The sequence below is a fragment of the Dama dama genome, chromosome 7 (genome assembly GCF_033118175.1).
Source record: "Dama dama isolate Ldn47 chromosome 7, ASM3311817v1, whole genome shotgun sequence".
NCBI classification, from domain to species: Eukaryota; Metazoa; Chordata; class Mammalia; order Artiodactyla; family Cervidae; genus Dama; species Dama dama.
In genome coordinates, this window is record NC_083687.1 from 38842117 (window position 1) to 38868358 (window position 26242).

The following is a 26242-nucleotide window of genomic DNA, read 5'->3' on the forward strand; positions in this document are numbered from 1 at the left end:
ATGGAAAAGCCTATGTTTTGACTGAACGACATATGGAAATCTGATGTTTAGACACATTTCCCCAGCAACAAAGCAAAGTTTTCACCAAAGAATTTTTACATTATCTTATTGACAGTCTCACACTTGGTGCATCAGGCAAGACAGAAAGAAAGAGAGAGAGGGAGAGGGAGGGACGAAGGGAGAGAAAATAAACTTGCATGATACATCTTTTAAAAGTGCATCAAGTACCACACACATTCTTGGAGCAGGACAACACAGAGGGCAAGGCTGGGCTCCCACAGAACCCAGGCATCCACAGGGTCAATCCTAGATACACAGCTACCGGCTCAGGTCAAGTTCACATGGAAGATGGAGTCAAGGGAGTAGGAAGAGTATCCAGCCCAGGAGCATATAGGCTTTGGAGTCAAGCTGAGTTCTGGTTCTGCCTCTACAACTTCGTGGTTCTGTGTCCCTTGCAAGTTACTTAATCTCGTGGGCTTTAGCTTTTGTTTTCCCTCAGCAAAATGAGAATAACAATACCTATCTCAGGGCTGTGTTTTCAGGAGGAACACTGGTAAAGTCCACATCATTTTGTCTGATGCTTTTAAAGGCTAGATGGTTAATGATTATCAGTATTGTCATTATGATGAAAACAGGGCTAGGCAGGATGAGAGACAACAGAGACGAGATCAGCTGAAGAAAGTCAAAGGTGCAGAAACAGTGGGGAGAATGGAAAGGTACACGTCAACAAGTGGACACATACAGAATTCTCAGTGACCGCTGACGGGAATGGAGATTGGTACGACCCTTGCAAAGCACCGTTTGATGGTGTGCACAAATGCAACACCACTTCTTGGTGTAAGTTTACACAAATGCATATCTATGTGGACCCAAGCATACGTTCACAGCATCATCATTCCAACAGCCACAAAATCAGAAACAACTCAAAAGTAGGATGGATAATTACAATGGGGTATATTCATACAATGGAATTGTATTCAGCAAGGAAAGTGAATGAACAACTGCCACACACAACCAGCTGGATGTGTCTCACGTGCAAATGCTGAGCAAAAGAAGGCAGACACACAAGACAGCACACGCCATGTGATTCCATTTACATGACACTCATGAACATGCAGACCAACCTATGATGTTAGAAATAAGGACTGTAAGCTTTTGGGGGTCAGAGCTAGTGACTGGGAAGGTGCACGGGCAGCCTGCTGTCTCCAGTGTCAGAGGTGACGCTTTTCTTCTGCCCTGTATAGTGTGACTCTAGGCTTTCGATGGTATTTCCACGTCTGCAAGGTTTTCATTAAATCACTACTATGCTGGAACCCACTGTTTATTAATAAAGAAATGACTGCACGTATCAAAAAGGAAGCACCCAGCAGGCTCCCTCCGATACTCGGCTAACACTTTCCCCTCTTCCTGCTGATGGAACAGGATGATCATAAGTGGCTGAGTCACTGCAGGGCTCCCAGAGGGTCAAGAGCAGATCCTTGCATTTTAAATGTGATCTCTTCTTAGAACCACATACCAGGTTTGGGAGGTATGTACTGAAGTCTTTGATTTTTTTTTTTTTTAACTCAATGACTGATGACATAATTTGAACTTAGATTCCTTAAAGACATAAAAGAGGCTAAAACATTTTGGGATAAAACCACAAACTGAAGAGGGTGGAGATTTAAAATGAAAACTGTCCTGTAACCACAGGATACCTGATGTTCCTGTGACTGTACAATCCAAATAAATTATTTCAACTCTGATAGTCGTGAGACTTGTTCATCACACCAACTGCTTTTATTGTGACAGAAATCACTTCATTTAGTGAACACCAATGACATTAGGTAGAAATAAACAGTTGATGTAAATAGATTAAAAAAAAAAAATGCCAGAAAAGAGGCAGAGCTTGTTTTAGACAAATCCAGTTTTTGAAAGTTTGTGGGTTATTAAAGAAGGGGGTGATTCCTCAGATTTTTCAAAATGTTGTCACGATTCTTTAATTGGCAGGCTCTTCCTGTTCATTCCGAAAGGATTGAAGTTCCAAACACAGGTTTCCATATAAACTTTTCCGTAACACATCTGTTGTGGAAAATAAAAGCTTTGTAATATGGGGCCCTAAACAATGCATAAAGAGAAAGATAAGATTTTAAAATGTTTATTGAAAATGGAAAATTCTTCCTGCATGAGGAAGAGGTAACCAGACCCACCATACAAACAGGTTCTGACTTGAAGACTGGTGATTTAAAGAAAATGCAACCACTTGCATTTTCTTTTTCCTAAAAATAAACCCAAGGGCGCTTAATTGAAAAGATATGCTATGGCAGCTGTTATTAGATTTTAGGTCAAATAACCAATGGGTCCAACTCAATGTGAGACAGGGAAACCTCATTAAAGACTGTGGCTGAAGAGCCATTAGTGAGGCCAGTATAAATCATTGCCCTTTGAAAACTGATGTGGTTGCTCTCCTTTTCTTTGAAGGTTTGAAATAGAAATTTATTCTTCTTCACAGATGCTTCAGCTGGTTGTGTTTTAATTATAGACCTTGACTAAAAGCGCAAAAAGAAGAGCAAGCAGAGCCAGGCCCACAGACATCTTCAGTGCAAAGTCCCGGTGCAGGCTTTGCAATCGTAGCACCATTCGGGAACTGGCCGAGTCTCGTTGGGTTGCAGCTGAGGTGTGGGATACTGAATTCAGGTGGTTCCCAAGCCTATTTCTGAATTCCTATGGAGAGAGAAACATAAAGGAAAGCTAAGGTTTTAAAGACCAAAAAAAAAAAAAAAAAAAGAAAGAAAAAAAAGCACTGATATTATATCATTTCAGCAAAAGATCCCTAGAAGGAGCTAATTTTTTATTGTGATATAATTGACATATAACATTGTATCAGTTTCAGTTGTACAACATAAGGATTCAATATCTGTATACACTGAAATGAGCATCACAGTCGATCTTGTTACAGCACAGTTACAAAATTCTTCCCTAGTAATGAGAGCTTTTAAAGATCTATTCTCTAGAACTTCCAAATATACAATGCAGAATTGTTAACTATAGTTAACATGCTGTACTTACTTCCCAGGGATGTATTTCTAACTGTAAGTTTGTATCTTTTGACTCTCTTCACCCATGTCTCCCACCTGCCAACGCCCCTGTCTCTGACAACCACTGATTGGTTCTCTGCATCTATACAATCGGTTTTGTTATTTTAGATTCCATGTCTTTCTCTGACACATTTCACTTAGTACAATGCCCTCAAGGTTCATTCGTGCTGTTGTGAATGCCAAGACTTCCTTCTTTTTTATACCTGAGTAATATTCCATTGCATATATAGGCCACATCTTCCTTGTCCATTCATCCACTGATGGACATTTGGGTTGCTTCCATGCCCATGTCTTGGCTACTGTAAAAAACACTGCAATGGACATGGGAATGCAGGTATCTTTCTGAGTTAGTGTTTTTGTTTCCTTTGGGCTAACACTCCAAGTAGAATTGCTGGATCAAACCACAGTCCTATTTTTAATTTGTTGAGGAAACTCCATACTGCTTTTCAGAGTGACTGCACCAGTCTACATTTCCACCCACAGTGCACGAGGGTGCCTGTTTCTCCATGTGCTCACTGGCATTTGTTAGTTCTCATCTCTTTTGATAATAGCCATTCTAACAGGTATGAGGTGATATCTCATTGTGCTTTTAATTTACATTTCCCTGATGACTAGTGCTGAAGAGCATCTTTGCACGCACCTGTTGGCCATCTGTATGTCTTCTTTGATAAACTGTCTACAGTATTCAGATCCTCTGCCCATTTTTAAATTCACTTTTCTGTTTTGGTATTGAGCTACATGAGTTCCTTCTATGTTTGGGGTATCAACCCCCCCATCAGGTATCAAATACACAGTGTGCAAGTATTTCCTCGCGTTCGGTTGGAGGCCTTTTCCTTTTGTTGATGGCCTCCCTTGCACTGCAGAAGCATTCTATTTTGATGTAAGAAGCAGCTATCACTTACTCCTTAACCACAGACGCATTCAAACACCCACCACAGTCAGGTGGGCCAAGTCAGGTATAAGCGAGGGTTCCTTTCCTTTAAGGGTCAGACCAAGTTCATAAATTTCCAGGTTATACTCAAACTATGTGGGAGAGACAAAGAGTGTTTATGGAGAATCAAGGCAGAATTCCTGAAGGGCAGAACCGATGTGGAGTTGCATCACAAAGGAACTTAACTTTGCGGGATATGACTGTATCCACTCAGGCAAAGAACAACGACAAAGGAAAAACCAAGGAAGCAATTCTATTCAGCAAACACCCCGGTTGTAGGAGGGCTGCTTCTGACCCCTGGGGGCACCTGAAGGGGTCTGGGTGGCCAGAGGGATCCACCCCGCACGCAGCCCTTCCCTTGACCCTGGGGTGCCATATAACCCTCTGGGTGACCCTCTGGGTACCACACATGGAAAGACTGGGAAACCCAGCTTGGCGGGGGGCACAAGGAGCCAGGATACCTGGCAGAATTTTGAGGTGGTGTCTGTTCCCTGAGGCATCTCTGCAGGTGTGGGGAGGACGCGGTCCCCTGGCCACTCTCAGGGTGGTTCTAGGGTTTCAAAGTGTAGTTCTGATTCCATGATGTAAGATTCCACCTGATGCCCGGGCCTTAGAACCAGTGCCTCCCCTGCTGAAACCTAAAAAACATTTTGAGAGACGGAGGTGGGGTTGGGGGAAGGAGAATACTGGGTGGAAGGAATGAACCAGGGATGGGGAGGAGGGGGCGACCCAGGGGCACGACCGTGGAAGAACAAGTAATCTACGGACGCACCAAAGGTCTCTGAAGAGCCACTTCGCTTCGCTTATTCTTTCTTTCCACGCTTTCAAACAATCCGCTGGTGACGGCTTCGGCCTCTGCGGGGAAAGGCAGCCGCGCTGTGCATAGCAGAAGCGCTGCCACTGTGCTTCACAGAGGCGACTCTGGCAGGAAAGCAGGGTGGGGTGAGGGGAGCGCAGAGAACGCGGGTCGGGAATCCAGGGCAAGGTGTGGCGGGAGATGGGGTGGAGGGGGATGAGGACCGGTTAGGATGATGGCGGGAGGCATGGAAAGGAGGGAACAACAGGCTTCTGACGTAGAATCAACAGTACTTGAGCTCAGCCGAGCGGGTGATGGAGGGACGGAGAATAGGAAGGGGGAATGAAAAGAACTTTCACAACCCAATTTCTACCAGCAAAGATTTCCATGTGAAAGATATGGAAGAATTTTCTTGCTTTGACTGCAGGAGACTAATTGCAAAATTAATACAGCTTTTGATCACACGGATAAATCTCTCAATTCCAATGGCAGTCACACCATCATTTCCTTCTGGGCTCCCTGGGGACCTGGGTTGACCCCCCTGTTGTCCCTGTGCCAGGGGGCCCAGACAAGGAGGCTCAGAGCTGGTCAGATGGGATACTGTCCCCTCCGCAGAGACACCTGCACCTTGACACACTCTGGAAATCACTCTCCTCTAAGATGGGTGTTCTGTGTGGTATTCTGGAGCTGGGAATATGATGACAAGCTTTCATTTCTGATTGGTTTGAAATAGCCCCAAGGTCTCGAGGACAGCACTCATATGGATAATGGCAGCCTTGGGAAAGAACGTGTACTTCTGCAGCTGAAATGACAGAAGCTCTGCAAGTTCCTCAAAAGCAGGGAGGTCGCCTAGTTCATCACTGGGCTCTTGGAACCTCCACAGCTGCAGACACAGAGCAAGCATGCAGCAAGGGCTCAGAAATGGATGGATGGATGGATGGATGGACGGATATGAGGATGTATTGCAGATGAGATCTAGCTGGTCAAAAACAGGCTCAGCCATGTCTCTGGTGATCAATGGGCATAACTGTACATGAGTCATGAGTTGTTGCCTCTAGCAATTAAAGCATCACTTTCTAAGCTTAGCTTTACAAGACCAGAACTAAGAGGCTGATTAAATTCTCCTAGGCCTGTGTCCTTTGACCTTTTTAAGTCGCAGATGGTTTTGAGAAGTCAGTGAGGACTACAGACTGTTCCCCAGAAAAATGTGGAGGCATCTGTGCATATACACACGCAGCCTGGCTCACACCTGGCAGATAACCCCAGGGGGTTCACAGATCCAGACACCGTGGGGCCTGAAGCTTTCTCTCAAAAAAAATCAATTCAAAATTACGTACAGACACTTGGAGCAGGCCCCTCAAAGTGTGAGGTCCTGAGTCTTAAGCTCTACTAGCTTCAGGGAAGATCTATCCCAACCCTCAGCTCTGAATGCTGGACCTTGGTTCTGTGTCCGCAATTCCAGAAGCTGCCACTCGGTGATCACTGGTGTTGCACCAGGGGTCAGGCTGCCCCGGGGCAGGACTAGGTGAGTCTCCAAGCTTTAATCATTTGTGTATGCTTAGTCACTCGGTTGTGCCCAACTCTTGGTGACCCCATGGACTGTAGCCCACCAGGCTCCTCCATCCGTGGGATTCTCCAGGCAAGAATACTGGAGGTGAGTTGCCATTTCCTTCTCCAGGGGATCTTCCTCATCCAAGGATCAAATCTCATATCCCCTGTGCCGGTAGCCGGATACTTTACCACTGAGCCACCTGTTTGGTTGGTTTTATGAAGATCCACTGGAGAAGGGATAGGCTACCCACTCCAGTATTCTCGGGCTTCCCTTGTGGCTCAGCTGGTAGAGAATCCGTCTGTAATGTGGGAAACCTGGGTTGGGAAGTCCCCTGGAGAAGGGAATGGCTACCCACTCCAGTATTCTGGGCCCTGGAGAATTCCACGGACTGTATAGTCCATGGGGTCACAAAGAGTTGGACACGACTGAGCGACTTTCACTTTGTAACACCTTCTGCTTCACAAAGCTACAAGAATAGGTAAAGTATTTGTGCTCCGAGTCTGAAAAAAAAAATCCCTTTGACTGTTAACAAGAGTTTCATAAAAATTTTTCCTCTGCTCCTTCCAACTCATTTGCTGTAAAATTATGCTCAAAACAGAAATGGCACCTATTAAACTACTATTGTAGATTACCTGGGGCTGGGTCTGCCTTAGTCATTCTTTCTCAGGCACCGATGTTTTTTTCCTCTCCCACGCAAACATTGAACACATTTGAACGTAACTGACCCTGTTATGTTCAGCACTCTCCTGTCCTGGAGGGACAGGCTGCGTCACAGGAGCATATGGAAGTGCAGTGGCATCCCTCCACAGCCACAAGAAGCCCCCTGACCTGCCACTCTCTCTGAGATCAAGGTGAGCTTGACAACAGGGCAGCAGAGAGAAAATGCAGCCTATCTTTACCACGCTGTGCTTCTGTTATTATCTCTGCTCAGTCGTATCTGACCCTTTGCGACCCCATGGACTGTAGCCCGTCATGCTTCTCTGTCCATGGAATTCTCCAGGCAAGAATACTGGAATGGGTTGCCATTGCCTTCTCCAGGGGATCTTCCTGACCCCAGGATCAAACCCAGGTCTCCCGCATTGCAGGTGGATTCTTTACCATCTGAGCCTCCAAGTCTTCACTCTGTACCAATTCATGATCTTGATTAAAAGAATCTGATGATATGTTTTTAAATATGATTGAAAAAAAGTTTCTCAGATGACAGAGTAATTGGTAGCCAATTTCAGTGTAGCTTTGTATGTTTCAATTGTCAATTACCACTCGGATACTGAAGGAAAAGTAATTTGGAAATAAAGGAAATATAAGGACTTTCTCATAAAGTCCAAGTTCCTCTAACATGCAAATGTACAACTATTGAAGTTTCCACAGTCAGAAGCAGCATTCACAGATAGAAAATAATGTATATAGTATTTCCATGCTGTACTGAAAAAAAGTGCTTATAGGTGAAGTGATGATAAATAACCAGTAGCAAGATAAAGTTTAAACACACACATGTGCATAGAATAATGCACATAACTGACTTTAGAGAAGAAAAACTCGGCATAGTCAATAGTTCTGGAAAGTAAACAGAAGGCTTGAACCTTCCATAAACCTCTTAAACATTTTCAGAGTTATTAACTCTTGAAATTCAAGACACACTTGTTTCTCTCAAGCTATATTATAACAAATATAAGAAATTTTATTATTTACTATAACCAAACATCAACGCTCAGATTTATAATTCTTAAGAAGTCAAATTCCATTTAGAAGTGCCTTTACAAAACAGATAGAAACAAAGCAGGATATGACCTTTGCTCAGTCAAAAAGATTCATGTATTTATCTAGTCATAGTAGATTAAGGACATATTGAGAAAGTGTTAACTTTAATTAACATGATCTTTCCTCCTTGTAAATCTCACTGTTTCACTGATTAATTTCTAAACATACTTACATCCAAATTCTTAAACATATTCTACGAATTTTCAAAGGTGTAGCTTATCAAATCCTATTAAAGTAATAAATCTATTAGAATAGAACCATGAATATATACTAAAAAAAAAAAAAAAAACTCAAGAAACCAAAACAATTTTGATGTTCAGAAACTTCAGGAACCAGATAACACTTTCCTCCAATATCTAATATTGTTGTGGTGCTATTTTCAAGGAAACTAAAAAGGAAGGAACCAAGTCACAGTCAACTCCAACTTCCTTCTCCTTTTCACCAAAAACATTTATAAAGTGAGACATGGCTGTAGAACCAGAGGCATAAGGATCCAGCAAGACAGGCAGAAGGTAAGCTCTGAGTAAAAACACTAAGGAGAAGCAGCAGTGTTTCTGGAACGTTCCCCAAGTGTCCAGCACATGTTTTTATTCTCCATGCCATCTCTCCTTTAATTCTCCCAACCACTCAGTGAAGAAGTTAACATGAGTTTCTCCCAACTTGAAGTACTTGCCCAGTTTATAGAGTAGGTGTAAATGGGGAAGGAGGGGAGAGGCATGGCTTTAGTCGTATTAAGTCTAGCTTGGTAGTTACACACCAGAGATGCACTTATAATGCAACGCAAAGAAATGAGAAAAATCAAGGCACTGCTTAATTATTAAAACAACCGCCAGTATCAAGATTCCTGCCGAAGTGAGTTTGTCCACTTCACAGGGAGGTAATGGTGTTATTCTGTGTTTCCCTACAGAATGCCTTTCCGGGAAAACCAGCCTCAGGTCCGGTGATTTCACATGACCTGTCTTCCGGCTCTGGGCCACACTGAGACTCAGTAAACGTGACTGGTGGATGGTCTGTCATTGGGTTTTCTCTGCACAGGTGACACGCACATGTCCCTAATCTGCTCACATTAGAACAAGTTGCAAAATGTGTTTTCATGAGGAACAGTTGGTCTGGTTCTGCGCAAATAAAAGACATCCCTGTAAGAGAGCTGCCACCTGTCTCCCCATCTTGCAGCGCAGCTTCTAAATGAATTCTTCAGCCCCTGCCACCTGCAGGTGCTGCCAGGGCCCAGAGATGGCATTCCATGTGCCAGTCCCCCTTCCTGGACGAACAGACAACCTCGTCCCTGTGTCTGTCTCATTATCTGATGCCAGGACAGACGGGATTACTGGGGCCAGGGTACCTTTCTCCACTATTCTTCGAGACATTTCTCTAATTGGGAGCATATTAATACCATGTCACTAAGAGGGTTCACTATCTCCAAACCAAACATGGGAGCATTTTCTAGCTCTTGCAGTCTCCGGAAAGAATGCTACACGTATAGTCCATTCGTGTTATAGGTACATCATCATGTAAGAGGGTCAACAAATGAAACTGGGACTCTATTACACCTGTTTATTTATTCTGGGAGAAAACTGACATTGGAAAACCTCTGTTGCAATTACAAGATGACAGCACGGTACTATCAGCCTTTGGGCGCCACTCTGGGGCGTGAGCAATTCTAAATCAGCCATTCTTCATGTGTCATTTCCCCTCCCCCTCACCTCAAATGTGTACTTGCTATCAGATCATTAAAACTGCAAGGAAAATGTTTTCAACTGGACCACATACACACTTAAAAAACTATGATCTTAGTTTTTTTCATCTTATTTTGGTGATCGAGTAAACACATGGCTTTGCTAATAAGGCCAAACATAAATTATTAAACTGTCTACCATAGGATCAAATGCATTTCAGATTCTACTCTGAATAATTCTGGTTTGACGTCCACCAAAGGAATAGATCTGATGTGCCCCTGTGTGGTCTCGGTGACCCCCCCTTGTTAGGTGCCCGACCTTCTGACTTGAGGGGCACCAAGTGAAAGAAAGATACATAATCATATCAAAAACCAAAGCTCGGCATCTGCCCATCACCTAATTATTTCCTGTAAGATCGCATTTTATCCTACTCAAGAGATCTGAAAACAACTCTTAAGCTCTGAACTTCTCTTAACGAATTCAAAATATTTCTTGTGTGTAAATCTTCTCATGGCCCAGAGGCACTGTTACAGCTTGAAGTGGAAGCTAACAGGGAGGAAGGAAAAATCGTTTGATATCTTATAGCTCAAGATAAATTAGAGTTTAGAATGTTTTTTTAACTGAGCCTGAACATATGGCCTACACAGAAAATCTATCGAAACCAAATATGTGATCAATGCAAGGAAACTGTCTTAAAATATACATTATGCAGTGCAGTACACGATTGGAAAAGAAATTCAAGATCTCCTAATTTTGAAAAGTTTGCTTAGAATACAAAATTATCTTCATAGCAGAAAATTATCTCTATCGTAACTTCATTTAATCCCTAAAATATAAACTTAGGGAGGCACGTCTTCACTCGAGCATCCCTAATGTGCACTGCTGAGAGAGTTCCAGTAAGAAGGGATGAACGAAGGTGACTACTCAGTCTCGCTGCCTTCTCAACCCTCCATTGTGGGCTTCTATTTGAATGCTTTAATCTTTTTTGACCTTCTTAATCTTAGCACCAAATGTCCATTCAAATAAACCTATACTTTCCTTATTTTCAACCTCTTACACTTACCAAAATGAGGAGGAGGGTAGGGTAGAAAGTCAGATTCAAAATTAATAGTACAGTTCTCTCTTCTGCTTACTAAATATCAGCCACAGATGTGTACTCACACACACACACACACACACACACACACACACACACACACCCCTCCACTCCAAGAGGCTCGCTTAGAACTATGAAGCCTGGGATTACCATGTTCATGACAGTAGCAGAAATCAGAACTCATTTATTCCAAATTATTGGCTGGAAATAAGCAAACTGCTCCACAGGTGTGGTAAAGTTAAAGAAAAAGAAGGGATGAATTGGGTCAAAATGCTTCATTGACAATTAAGTCCTTTCCATAATCTCTTAAACCACAACCGAAACCATCCTCCTTCTTACATGGAGAAACTGGGGTGCAGATGAACATAACAATTGAGTGCCTTAAAGTTAATCTTTAATCAATTCAACTCAAAATAATTACTCTTAAGGATTTTGTCCAAATAGGTCACCATGAGAGTGTTTTGGCAGATGTTTGGGTTTTAAACAATAAGAACAACAAAAAAAATGGGTGATGTTACCTGCTGTCACAATCAACTCTGTCATCCTAAGTATTATCCTCAGTGCCGCTGGATATATGGTTTTAGAATCAATGAGGTAATGGATATCCTAACAGCACAAGTATATTCATTCATTCATTCATTCATTCAAGAGACACCGAGTGAGCAGGCACTATTTCGGACATTCAGGCCAAAGGCGTGAACAAAGCAGAACAGCTCAGCCCTCATGGATGGGACTCCTGTTGCATTAGCTAGAGACAAACACGTAAATATTTGCTATGTCTGATGGTAAGGTGTACCATCAAGAAAAGCAGAGTAAGCACAGTGGGTACTAGGTCTGACGGAAGGTGGGGTAACTATTTTACAGAGGGCTCCTCAGGAAGCCTCGTGGATAGTTGCTATTTCAGCAGCGAGCTGAATGGAGGAGATGACAGACATGTCACACGGGCATCTAAGAGAAGCATGCTCCACGTGGAGGGACAATCAAGTGGAGAGGCCCTCCGGACGGAGCAAACCGGGTGTGCTCACATCCAAGGAGCGGCGTGAGCTGGGGGCTGGCTCAGCAGGTTCGACGGGGAAGAGGTCGATGATAATAAGGTGGAGAGACCAGCAGAGTGTGCAAGGCACTAGGCTTTGGAGGTCACTACAGGGCCTTTGGCTTCCATTCTGAGTGTCATGGGAAACCCTAGACTTTTTTTCTTTTTAATTTGTGATGAGATATATATATAACATAAAAATTACCATTTGAATCATTTTTAAGTGTACAGATCAGTGGCAACTATGATTGCCATGGTGTACAACCATCCCCACTGTCTCTAAAACTTTTTCATCACTCCAAACAGAAACCCTACAACCATTAAGAAACAACTCTTGTACCCACAACCTCTGACAACCTCTAATCTACTTTCTGGCTCTACAGAAAGAGGCTCTGCTTATTCTAGATCTTGTATATAAGTGGAATCATGTAATATTTGGTTTTTTGTGTGCCTGACGGGTCATTTAGCATAATGTTTTCAAGGTTGATCCTTGTGGTAGCATGTATCAGAACTTCATTTCTTTTTATGGCTGAACAAAATTCCACTGCATGTATATATATCAACATATCAAACACATTCTGTTTAATTCATTTATTTGTTGATGGACACTTGGATTGTTTTCAGCTTTTGATTATAGTGAATAATGCTGCTATGAACACTGGTATACAATACAATTGGCATACAAACAGAACAAGTATTTATTTGGATGCCTGCTTTTAATTCTGTTGGGTACATATGTTAGGTCATGGAATCCTAGATGGTTTTGAGCAAAAGAGAGACATGATCTGACTTTTATAGAGGGTAAAAACAGGGAGACCAATTAGGCAGATTGTTTGTGTTTATTATCAGATTATACAGTACAGAGCATGGAAAACCACCTCCTACAAGAATATTTTTTTAAAAAAAGCCTGTAGCAAGTAACGCTATCCTACACCCTGGATGCTTTTTGACAGTTCAGAGGAACTGACATCATCTGAAGAAGAGCAGAAAAGAAACAGCACTCAAAGACAATGAAAAGGGGAAACTTAGAAACATGATCACAAAGTATTTATTTTAGGTATTTAACTATACTTTTATTTTTTTTTTAATTTTTTAATTTTTTTTCATTTATTTTTATTAGTTGGAGGCTAATTACTTTACAATATTGTAGTGGTTTTTGTCATACATTGACATGAATCAGCCATGGATCTACAAGTATTCCCCATCCCGCTCCCCTCTCCCACCTCCCTCTCTACCCGATCCCTCTGGGTCTTCCCAGTGCACCAGGTCCGAGCACTTGTCTCATGCATCCAACCTGGGCTGGTGATCTGTTTCACCCTAGTTAACTGTACTTTTAAAAACGCATTTGCGGTTATAATTATTACTGAAAAGGCCAATGACCACCTCCTCTTCTCATGGTATATATGTCATGGATGTGATATTAGCGTCTCAGTTAACCGGGCCCAAATCAATCTTCAGTGATCATCAGCATGCCACCAGTCTTGTACCACATAGTCACAGATCACTTCCTCCGTGCCAGCACCACTGGGACCCCCCATGCATTATCTCATTTCATTGCCAGAATTACTCTATTGAATAGACTCTATCACCCTCAATTTATAGAAGAGGAAACACCTTGAGATGGTAAGTAACCAGCCAATGATCACACAGTTATAAGGGACAGAACCAAAATCCCAAATCTCTGTAGACAGATCACAAAGTTAATGTGCTTGAGGGATATACTAGTCTTTCAGTGTAGATATCTGCAAGAAGGAATCCCCAGGAGCCAGAGGCCTCCAGAAGGAAAATGCTGACCTTGATTAAGTAAATCTCCAGTGTGTTTTTGGCTTTTATTTTTTTGTCCTTTGGACTTCTTTCTCAAGTGGTGGCAAATTTGAAAGTTACCAGATCTTACTTTTACAAGTTGACTTCCTACCAGATAAATGTTGACTTGACACATGGCTTGTACATTTATGTTTCTCAGTAATTTTATACAATGGCATCGCAGAGGTTGAGGGACAGGAGAGAATTTCTTTCTCTGAAGCCCTTTAAATATAAAACGTGGCAAATTATGCTACAAAACAAAAGGTATTCATGGTTCTATTATTTTAGGTACAACTCAAAGTTAGTACTCTGAAGACAACAGGAGAAACTGGCTGAAAATTTATGGTTAGAAGCATGCCTGGCTGTAAGGTACTCATTGTTACAGTTTCCATGAAAAGAATTTAAACTCGCAAGATTATTATCAATTTAAAAGAGGCTTTTGCAATCTGCTTATCAAGATGTCAAATGACTTCAAAGAGCAGGTTGGGTGGCTTGACTGTGATTTTTTTTAGCCTTTGAAGAATATACTAATGTCCTAAGTTGAAGGAACTGAAGATTATCAACCTATCATGCACTGTTAACCTCCTGCCTCTGGTCAAGGAACCCTCCCTCCTACCATGCGTATCAGGGAGAGTCAAGTTCATTCAACAAATGTGTACAGAGCACCAGCTCTGAGTCAGGCTCCGTGCTATGACCCAAAGCTGGCGGTAAACGGAGCAGACAGGGCGGCCCTGCCCCTCTGAACTTGGCTCACACAGGCAACTTTCACCATGACACTCGTGCTCAAAAACCTTCCAACGTGCATGGCAGAAACTTCCAGTACTCCTGCATATCTTATTCATGCAGAAGTGTGTATCTCCTAAACTCTAGGCCATGTGAATACTCTGGCCAATGGACATAAACAGAAATACCCTATGCCCCTCCTGTGCTGAGGCAGTGAAGAGCTGGTTCTCCAGGCAGTTGATCCGGGTCCCTGAGTGCCTGTGTAGAGCAGACAAACCCTGATTCGAGATCATCCAATAAATGGTACTAGATGTGTTGCAGTGGAGAGTAGGAAATAAACCTTTTCTGTGTTAAGCCTGAGATTTCAGGGTTAATGTGTTACTGTAGAACAGCCTAACTTACATAGACTAATACATGTGCTTTACTGTATTGGGTTGGCCAGAAAGTTCATTCAGGTTTTCCTGTAACATCTTATGAAAAATCCAAATGAGCTGTTTAGTCAACCCAGTGTAATATGCTGTTGTTATTGTTGTTTGGTCATAAGTCATGTCTGACTCTTTTTTTGACCAGGCTCTTCTATCCATCGGATTTCCCAGGCAAAAATACTGGAGTGGGTTGCCATTTCCTTCTCCGCAGGATCTTCCCAACCCAGGGATCAAATCTGCATCTCCTGCATTGTCAGGTGGATTATTTACCACTGAGCCCCCTGGTAAACCCAATATAATCTGCTACTTCACTTCAAAGCCCAGAGGCCCACTCTTTACAATGAACATTATTATACACTTGTGCCCAACTGCCCACGTCTACTTACAGATGCCCAAAGAAAGACAAATTCATTCCTGCTCATTCTGTCACTGACTTATGTTCCTTTGGCATTGAGAAGAATCTTTCTCCTTCTGATTAAGGAGGCCTGACTAAGTCCTTCTTATCTTCCAGTCCAGTTCTAATCCCATCAGACCCATGACACCCTCTGCAGTGGGAACTGTGTGAATACCCTCGTCACACTGGTGTTCTCCACACTGTAAATCCCACCTCACTGATACAGATTCCAGGAAACACATTCCATCTTCCCATCCTCCTCTGTCCTTCTGGTGCAAATCTGAGGCCCTGGTTCTACACTCAGATGCAACAGGTCTGAGACCTGGATTGTGAAGCAAGCTTCGTGGGGAAGTAGACAGGAGCTTGGGGCTTCTGTCTTGCTGGGGCAAGAAGGGCAGAGGCAACATCTCTTACCAGCAGCTTCTATGTGGTTTGGGTCTTATTTCTGGAAAACTTAGCAAAGAGTCTGCTCTGTAGCCCTTCTAATTATTCTGTGAACTGTTCAATATCCCTTTTTAGACCCCTTTCTGTTTAACTGTTTTCTGTTGTCTTTAGAGAACCCTGATCCACATATTCACTGATCCCTCAACTCTACAAAGGTCTCCCATCTTCCAATTTCTTATGATCTGACGTCACCTCTTTTATCACCTTATATATTACAGATTTGGTTAAAAAAGCACCTGCCTTCCTTTCGCAACTACACTTCCATCTCCTTGAGGGCAAGGATCACACCTTAGACTTCTGACCCCAAGCAGTGACTGGAATAGTGCTGGATCTACTTTACAGAGTGATTGGAGGACCACTTAATTTATCATCCAAACGAGGACCCCTCAGAGAACGAAAAAAGGGCACTGTTATTAATTATACCAGGACTGTGGGTCTATGGGGTCGCACAGAGTCGGACACGGCTGCAGTGACTTAGCGGCAGCGGGTGTAAACCAGGACCGTCCCAGACAAACCGAGACGTGATCATATTCGGCACTGCTCACTGATGCCTGAGTAAAAAGCTCAAGACTTTTGAAAGGAAAGGAACATAGTCCAAACGAGAGCACCAAAGAGCAGTCCTGCACACCTTAGATCTGGTGAGCATCACCTATAAAACGGTCATCACCAGAGCAGTGACGTCACATTGGTTAGCCAGTGCACACCCACAGGACCCTCTCTCTCACTCCAATCCCTCCCAACAAGGGTCACAACAGAACACAGCGTCACCAGAAGAACATCCAGACTAAAATCTCCTCAGAAGCTAAGACCATATTTATTACTTCTATCTCCAATATGCAGTTCAGTGATGGGATAATATGTTCAATAAGTGCTGAGACATATCCTGGGGCCAGGCATTACCTGTGGGTTGAACGTGTGAGTCATTCAGGCTCGGGAGCCTGCCCCCCGCCTTTGCCTCGAGCCCACTGCCCCTTGCACTTGCTTCCCCACATGTGGGCAGAGGATGCAGAGGACCCAGTCCCACCCTAGGATGCCTCTTCGTGAGTATGCACAGCCGTGTAAAGAACACTGTGAGTGTTCTTGCTGCTCCAATCCAGGCTGCAATAATAAGTAGAGGTAACACAGGTAAGAAGCCTCAACACTCAGCACACAGTAGAGGCTCAGTAAATGGCAGCTATTATTATTATCACTGAGGTAGAGTCAGTTCCTTGATGCATGCAATTCCCCTATTCATGCCCCCGCCACAAGCCTCGGGAGGGGGAAAATGATCATGAGTGATTGCACAGTTAGTGATACAGGTGAAATGAAAGCTAACTGTTTAGCTTCTGCTTGCTCTGACCATACTGTGGATGGTACTCAAACTGGAGAGTGGAAGGCATTGCTAACATACTAAAGGCCTTTTGAACTGACATAGTCATACAAGTTAGGCTGTAATCCCCAATAAATTCAGCTCAAGAGCACAGAATAAAAGCTATATATCCAGACTGTGAAACCCAAATACGCCCTAACAGATCTACAAATGAAACTAAGTAGAAGCCACAAGAAAGGAAGAAATGGACTAAATATTCAATGTGCTACAGTTTTCACTGTGACACCGATTTAACATGTGGGCAATGAAGAATTCAATTTTATATGAAGTTAAAAAGGAAAGGAAAAAAAAAAAAAGCTAGGGAAAACTGCTTTGGGATTGGAGCCAGCATCTTGGGGGGTGGAAGGAAAAATAGGAAGGAACACGCCCTCATTTGCTTATAACACGGTTAGCTGATCTGTTTGAAATTAGATCTACTTTCAACTGTTTTAACTTAATTATTAAGCCATTTCTTAACCTCATGAATGCAGTTTTCATGCACTTTCAAATCTGGCCCTGAACTAATAGACCCTTTTACTTCAGTGGTATTGGAAATGAATGTTAGATGGAGAGGAAAGCATTTTAACGATGCTTTTCTAAGGGTCAAAGCTCTGAAAATATAGTATAGTTTGTACATAAAACTCAGTACACCTGAGTATCCTGCTGGCCCTTTGTCTGGTAACGAGGCAAACCACGCCACCCTTTAAAACTCCTGCTTCCTCTCTGCGGGCAGTCGGCTGTGTTGGTGCTGAGCTATCTGACCGCTCAAGTGAATACATTATTAGGATCAAAGTCCCGGTAGATGAGAAACAGGTGACAGCCGGGGACCCTGGGGCAGCCTTCCCTTCCCTTGTGAGAAACAGGGCAGGTCCTGGTCTCCATTCTAGAATATTCTTCTTTAAAAGGCGGTGTAAGGAATAAGAGAAAGAAATGCCTGGCAGTAAGAACAGTCAGTGTTGTAAGATTGTTATGAGTCTCTCTCTGGGAATCTGTCATTCTCTCTGTGTGGAGGAACCCTTAAATCGATTTGGTTTCATCTGCCATTCTATACGAGATCAATGGCTGATGAGCACAACGTTTGCGATGATACAAGACTGTGCAATTTTTAACTTCATTGCCTAAAGTAAAATGACGCCCTAGCATGTGCTGCAAATTATAATGATAATTATTATTAATTATCAGTGACCAACATTTACTGTGACAGGAGCTGACATTTATTGATTGCTGAGTCATTTCTCTGGAAATCCTATGAAGTGGGGACTATTATTATTCCCCAGTTCTAGAGGCAAGAACTAAGTGGGAAAGAGGTTGAATAAGTGGCCCAAGCTCTGTTTCTTATGGTAAAACAGGGATTCAAACGCAGATGATCAGAATACAGAATCCATATTCTTATTTGCTATACTGCGCTGGGTGGCGGAGATCAATGGAAGCAATGTACCACTTAGAACAGTAAAGACATTAAAAGAAAAGCCATTAAATCACTGATTTTTTAAGGAATACTTACTGCATCCCTTTATCGAATACTAACATACATACTATGCAGCGGATATGTTGTCCACATTATCTAATTTAATCTTCTGCAAATCACTTATCTCCATTTTACAGATGGAGAGACTTGACTGAAGAAGGTGTGCTGTACACCATTGTGGGAATTGTGATCTGAATCCACACCTGACAGACTCCAAGTCTCAAGCTCTTTTCAGAAGTTACCCTGCCTCTTCTTTCTTTAAAGTGATTCTTTACAAATATGAAGAAACCTAAAAAGAGGAAAACTGCCTACTTCTAAGTTTAGAATTAGGAGAGAATTTTATTTTTTTCTCTCTTTTTCAAGGCACACAATAGCTCTGACTTCTTGACTGTGGATCTAAGCAAAGGGAGGATTCAAGTGGTGTGTGATAACAGGGGCCACAGAAGGAGGATGAACATCAGCAGTGAATCTGGCTCGTCTTAACAAGAAGCAGCAATGCTCACATTACCTGGTATTCCTAAGGCAGACTCACAGCTCAAACACCTCATAGAACAAGGGGAAGACGGCTAACACTGTACATTTTCTCATCCTTTTTTCCCTCTTTTTGTACCTAGTGTAAGCTCACTCTGGTATATAAAAAGTCTGGTATTACTACATTAAAATAGTAAAACTGTTTTTACAAATATCAAACACTCCTCCCCCACTTCAGCACCATTTTCCTGTAAAAGTGGGTCTCAAACTTCAGTGTACATCTGTATTATTTAGACAGCCTCTGAAAAAAAACAGAGGACTAGGTCCCTCTCCCAGAGTTTCTGGTTCAGTTTTGGGTTGTGGCCCATGAATTTGCATTATAACAAGTTCCCATATACCGCTGATGCTGCAAATCTGGGGACCACACTTGAGAATCATTATCATAGTCGTGTCCAACTTAGTCATGTCCAACTCTTTGTGACCCCATGGTCTGTAGCCTACCAGGCTTTCCCGTCCATGGGATTTTCCAGGCAGGAGTACCGGAGTAGGTTGCCATTTCCTTCTCCAACTATCATAGAACATCTATGAAAATGTACATTTCCTCTGCTTTCTCCCATCTCTTCTTCATCCTAAGAACAAAGCTGCCTGACAGTGTCCAGAGAAAAATGCACGATCTGTCCTTTATGTTTTTACCCCTTTGAGCCCTATAGTGCTTTCCATAGGATAACTATTACATAGTTTTTTTTTTGTTTGTTTTTCTGAAATTAATTATCCTTAAAGAATACTTATTCAAAAATGTTCCCTATTTGGTTAGAGGTGGCATTTTTGGCTCCCATCTTCTCTAAAAATAATCAGAGAAATTTGTCTCTCTATCCTAGTCTCCTCTTCTTCCTGTATTCCTCTAACCAAACTGAAAAGAGGAATAGCAATAACGATTAAAAAATGTTACTATATGCTGTTTTTATTAGAACATAATTTCTTAGAGGACAGTTACCTTTTGACTCTACAGACGCTTTCCTTTTCCACCATGCTATGGGTATTTATATAACTATCATTGTTTGAAAATAACTAGGCCTTATTTCTATTAATATTTACAGAATTCAAAGTTCTGCCAAAGGGTAGGCATTCAATCCGTTTTTGTCAGATGAAATATTTCAAACACAGAGTCTTAGAGACAACAGAGGTCCAGAGAACCTAAGTGATGTACAGAAGGTCACAGAGTCTATTATTGCAGAGGCCAGAATCTCATGATCCAGATCTCGTAACTCCCACCCGGCCTGTGCTTTCCCCCAGTCTGTTGTACCTCTCCCAGTTTTATCAGAAGTCAGTGGTGCCTAAAGTGAGACAAAATAAGACCAAAGTAGCGTAGAACTAAAGACTTAAAGAATAATCATAATATTCTCAATTAAGGAAACACATTTACTATGGGAAACACTTTTTTTTTTTTTAACAGTATTTTGCTTTAGATGCTTTGGCTTTTCTAGATTTCTTTATAATGTGCGGAGGAGGAAGCATTTACTGTAGAAAAACTCAGGAAGAGCCAAGAAAATTTAAGAAGATAGAAATTCTGATGGGATTAGTTTCTTTGGCACTGAAGAGATTACCCTATCAGAGAAATTCACTCTGGCTCAACTCCCCCCCCCCCCCCCCCCCCCCCAGATTATGTGCACTGCATAATCACAGCTAACTAATTAACAACCAAAGGTCATCTTCAGAGTCTGCTGTTTCTAAAGCAGCTAGATTTAGCAGAAAGGGGAGATAACCACTTAGTAACTACTTACTATGTCCCAAGCCTAGTTTTAGGTGGTTTACATACACTATTGAATGCATTCCTTTCAACAACCCCATGAAAGAAATGATTATCCCCATTTAACAGACTAAACCAAAGCTCAGAGGAGTAAATTGACAAGTCGAGATGCAAACTCAGGTCTATCTGACCCCAGGGTCACATTTCATCCACAGAGTGAAGCTCACTTTTTCACTGAAGAGTTCCAGCACCTTTATCAGAGCTCAAAATGTCTGAGGCAGGATTATTAACCTCTATCGCCTTCCTCTAAATCCTATAAAAATGGAAGCTGTTCTTCTGTTTAATCTATTTTGGTTCATATCATCAGCAAAAACATTTGTAACACCGGGACAAATGCTTTTTTGAAGAAGGCTTTTTGAACCCCGAGTTTGGCATATCTTTAAAAGCAGACAAATAATGAAGCGGAAAGCTCTGTTCATCAATTTACATGAAGTCACAAATGGTGATAAAGGGCTTGCCGGATGTTCCCCTTAATGTAAATGCACAAATCAATATTCTGAACCCTTTGGCCTCATGCCTGAGATCAACCTATATTTCCTAGAGGGGCAGAAGGGCCAGCAGTCAAATGACCTTTATCCTCATCTCACATAGGACTTTACGGTCAACCCAGCCCCCAGGAGGGCTGGTCGGGGAGCTGATGACACCATTTCCCAGGCTGGAGAGAGGCAGAGAATAGAAAAGGCTGGCCCATGGCATTTAAATGGGGCTGCCCTCTTAGAAAGTAACATTCCAGTGAAGGAACCAATGAAAGGGTGCTGTTTTTCCTCATTTGTATATAATTATAATGTGATGTTTTAAAATACCAGCAATTTTGATAGGCATACATGAAGGAATTAAATCAGGCAGGTTTCTTTGAAGTAACACTCTGGCCACTGCTGCTATTTGCCATAAAATCCTTTTCACTGTGGCAATTTAAAATCAACCTTGTAAAACAGACCATGAGGAAAAAGAGGTTTTTTTTTTTTTTTTAAAGTCACTTGCTTGAAAAATTTCTGAAGTATTACCTAACATATCAAAAGCAATATAATTTAAATGCTGGATTTCATGGCTCCTTCCTGGTCATCCATCCAAACCCCCCAGTATGATGTATGATTTTTTTCTAAACAACAGAAAACATTAATTTCTATGCTTATCAAGTTGGAGAGTTCACTCCTGGTCAAGTAGGCTGACACAATTGGCAGGGTTTCGACAAAAGCTGGCCGACATCACTCGGTATCAGTTAGAGGGCTGTACCCACAGAGTCCTCAGTCAGAGGGCTGCACCCACAGAGTCCTCAGTCAGAGGGCTGCACCCACAGAGTCCTCAGTCAGAGGGCTGCACCCACAGAGTCCTCAGTCAGAGGGCTGCACCCACAGAGTCCTCAGTCAGAGGGCTGCACCCACAGAGTCCTCAGTCAGAGGCCTGCACCCACAGAGTCCTCAGTCAGAGGGCTGCACCCCCAGAGTCTTCACGTCCTTGTCAAGCTCGTGAGAAGTGTCACTCACTTTCGGGTTTCAGAGACTGTCATCACAATAGGTGAGAATGTAGATAATACGACCTTCTTTGTCACTATTCCTAACATTTAATTAGCATGCCTTTGCCATCTCTTTGGGGTGGGGTGGGTGGGGGGCAGATAATACATCTACTAAAACAAAACTGGAGTTATACAGCCAGATAAATATCACTCATCATTTTTCTGAATGTTAAGTCATTGCTCTACTTTTTATTTTTTTTGGAGCACTTAACAATTGTGTTGAAGAAAGGACATCAAATGATGCTTAGAAACGTGATACACATTTTCATTTCACACTCCATCAGCTTTTACAACTGTAGCTCAATGAAATGTAAGAGAGAGCCTGGCAAACAGCCATATTTACCAAGGTATAAAATAGGGGTCAGGTTACTTTTTTATACAAAGAAAAAAAAATGTTTAATTTTCACTCCACATGACTAAAGCAGATACTCAGCTAACACCCTAGAGAAAGATACCATGACCACATACACTGACATGGTTTAATGCCTGTTTAACTGTAGGTAGGTGTTTTTTTTTTTTTTTTACTGTATTATAATCATCTTCGCAAAGCACGAAAATGATCCTTTCCTTACCCGCTTCCACTCAGGATCTACTGACACAGAACACACTGGATCAGATCATCTTTGGTGTTAAATCTTTCACCTGGAAATAATGGCTTCTGCCCTCTGCCTCTAGCCTAGAAGCAGAAAGAGCTTCCTCCCTCCGCAGGCAGAGAAGCCAAGCTATAGGCATCAGCAAAAAATGCATCTTTCTAATTCGGATTTCAATCTGTCAGAAAGGATTAAAGCCTCATGCATATATAAAATGGGAACTGTACAAGATAACAGAAACATGGTTGGAAATCGCAGAGATTCCACAGCTGCCTTTTTACTAGCTGGGCAGAGAGGAAGGCCACTTTTACCCACCTCTGTTAAACCCGAGACTTCTCCTCTTGCTAATGGTTTGCTGATGGATGGCGTGTATACTTTGGCGTCCGAAACTGGCTGCCCCTTCATAAAATGTTTTCCCGATTCATAAATGTCCACTTCGACCATTTTCCCCATGAATGTGGGGTTCTTTGGCACTAAAACCTGGAAAAAAAAATGACAGAAGAGTTAGTTTTTAAAAATAAAATTTTATTTTAGAACAGTTTGAGATTTACAGAATTACTGTTAACATAGCACAGACAGCTCACACACCCCAGGCGCAATTTCCCTCTCATTAACATCTGACATTTGTATGATACATTTGTCACGATTAATAAGCCAATAATGATGCATTGTTGTTGTTCAGTCACTAAGTTGTGTCTGACTCTTTGTGAACCCATGGATTGCAGCACGCCAGGCTTCCCTGACCTTCCTGATCTCCCACAGCTTGCTCAAATGCATGTCCATTGAGTCAGTGATGCCATCCAACTATCTCATCCTCTGTCATCCCCTTCTCCTCCCGCTCTCAATCTTTCCCAGCATCAGGGTCTTTTCCTATGAGTCGGCTCTTGAGGTGGACAAAGTATTGATGTATTACTATTAACTAAACTCTATACTTTATGCAAATTTCCTCACTTGTCCCTTAATGTCCTTTTTCTCTTCGGAGATCCCATCTTAAGTGGGCTCTATCTTCCAGATGCTCAAAAAATCAGACAAGGAGGGCATTTCTGGGAGGGGTGGGGCTGCAGACAGTGCTCACTCCTCGCAGGATGGCTGTGGTCCTAAGGCACGTGGAAGGTATGCTCGGAACCCCTCAGGCATCCGCCAGTTACTTTTGAACAGCCTTTGATATCCTGCTCTCGGCTGTCCCCAGGCAATGAAGAAAACTGGGACAACACCGATGAAAAACCCTCATACGTTTGGAACCTTCCAAGTTCACTGTCAGAGTCATGATTTAAGCAGCCACTTTAAATTGAGGTCTCCACGTTTGGTTGCGTGCGTGCGTGCGTGTGTGTGTGCGTGTGTGTGTGTGTGTGTGTGTGTGTGTGTGTGTACGTACATGCCTGTTGTCTTGAGGGGAGAAGAACATTTCATAGCCCCCTTTGCCAAAGTTCAAACCTTGGTGTTTGGAGCTAAATGACTTCTTTAACTGATGGTTTCCATCATTTCTTTCGCTCTGTTATAAAATGCATGTTATTTGCTAGTTCTGCGACCACACAGAACCAGCTCCTCTGAAGGGTACTTTGGCTGGCTCACAGGAACCTGTCAGATGGTCTCTTTCCACTAGAGACTGCAGATCAAGGTACTTGTTTACCTCCAGCAAATGTTTTCCCTCCTCTGGGACTTACAGGTAGCCCGTATGTATTCTGTTCTCCCTGACACTTCTATTTCAGAATTGGAGCTACCTGCCAATCTTTTCAAGTCAGAATCTATACAGACTAATTCTGATCCAGCAGTCTACTCTGATATCTAGATACAATCTTCACTTCTGGAGGTCATCTTTTGTAGAAAAATAATTCCTATGAAATCTTTGATAGGCTTGGTTGTAGAGACCAAAAAAAAAAAAAAAGTCAGATGAGAGCCAGAAATTCCACATCCAGTTTCTCCGAGAGGCTAAATTGGATCTTGGTCTTTCTGAGTTTGATTTTTTTATGACCACTGAGTACACTGCTTCATCAAAGTATAGGAAAAAGGTCACCTGGGTGGTGGATTACTCATGGCAAGCTAATGAACTAAGAGAGCCTTAGTGTCAGGATATGAAAGCCCTTTTAAATCAGTTTTTATAAAACAAGAAAATCTCTAGAGTAAACTGTCCCTGGGAGATCTGGTACTATTCTGGGGGAAAATAACTCTCCTTGATCTGCTGCCTTGATCTGAATGAAGGGCTCAGTGTTTTTTTCCCCCTCCGGTTTTAATAATTGGAAAAAGCTCCACTGCTTTAAATTGGAGGAAACAGCTAATGAGGCATGCCATTGCCTTTAAAATGAAGGGGGAAAAAAGTTCCCTGCTGAGGCAAAAACCCAGATGGCAAGAGAAAGAAGAGGAAAGAGGCTACCAAAATATAATCCAGCTCCTCCAGAGAGCTGAGCAGAAGGCTGACCTGAAGAGGAAGAGGGTTCTCTGGAGTCAGTTACTGAGATGGAAAATGGGGAAGGCTCAGCTCAAACATGGAGGGCTGGGATCAGTCCTCAACTGGCTGGCTCAGAAGGTAAAGAATCTGTCTGCAATGCAGGAGACCTGGGTTTAGTCCCTGGGTCGGGAAGATCCTCTGGAGAAGAAATGGCAACCCAGTCCAGTATTCTTGCCTGAAGAATTCCACGGGCAGAGGAGCCTGGTGGGCTACAGTTCATGGGGTCGCAAAGAGTCAGATGCAACTTAGCAACTAAACCACCACCACCACCTCAAGTGTAGTCTCTACTGGGGCCTGAACAGGGCATGTTCAGCCTGGACCTTGTAAAGCTCTCCCCTGTTCCCTGAGAACCCAGTGCCCGGTGTGAGATGAGTCCACATGGAACGCCCATGCTGGAACCCCCTCCCATTCCTGCTTCCCTGCTTCTAACACAGGCGGTCAGCCTCACTTGCTCATCCCTTACCGGGGTGGCCCATACTGGCCTGAAGAGCCTTCCCAAGCCATGATCCTCAGGAAAAAAGTCCACTTCTCATTTGATGAGAGAAGAACAAAAAAGTAGGAAAACCCACCTGATATTAAGAAAATATAATCCAGGGATGACCCACGGAATCCCTCTCCCCTAGGAGTGTCTCTAACCCGGAGGGGCCTATGGCACTTCCGCCTTGCCAGGGCCAATGGCCCCTGAAGGAGGCATTGTTTGCTTTAGTCACGTCTGAATTGCTTTACCCCCTGGGGAAGTGCAATCCCAAACACTGAACTAGAAGTCTGGCTGCTGGCACGGCAAAGCACGTTGCCTTAGATGGGCAGGGACTGAGGAGTCCCTTCAGGTGGGCCTAGAAGAAAACTCTCAAAGTGAAGCTAGCTTGATCCTCACTCTGGTCTCCAAAGTTG

General features: G+C 42.8%; 1 protein-coding gene across 5 annotated transcripts in view; it reads right to left on the reverse strand.

The window, feature by feature from the left end:
- Positions 1-2121: 2121 nt before the first annotated feature.
- The window catches only part of CDKAL1 (CDK5 regulatory subunit associated protein 1 like 1), a 579065-nt gene continuing 554944 nt past the window's right edge, over positions 2122-26242 (reverse strand). For all 5 annotated transcript variants that reach the window (XM_061147519.1, XM_061147518.1, XM_061147516.1 and 2 more), the window contains 2 exons: positions 23221-23385; positions 2122-2703 (listed from right to left, as the gene is read on the reverse strand). In XM_061147519.1, coding sequence (XP_061003502.1) covers positions 2512-2703; positions 23221-23385 — 357 coding nt within the window. In that variant the 3' untranslated portion in view covers positions 2122-2511. The remainder of the gene's footprint in view (positions 2704-23220; positions 23386-26242) is intronic.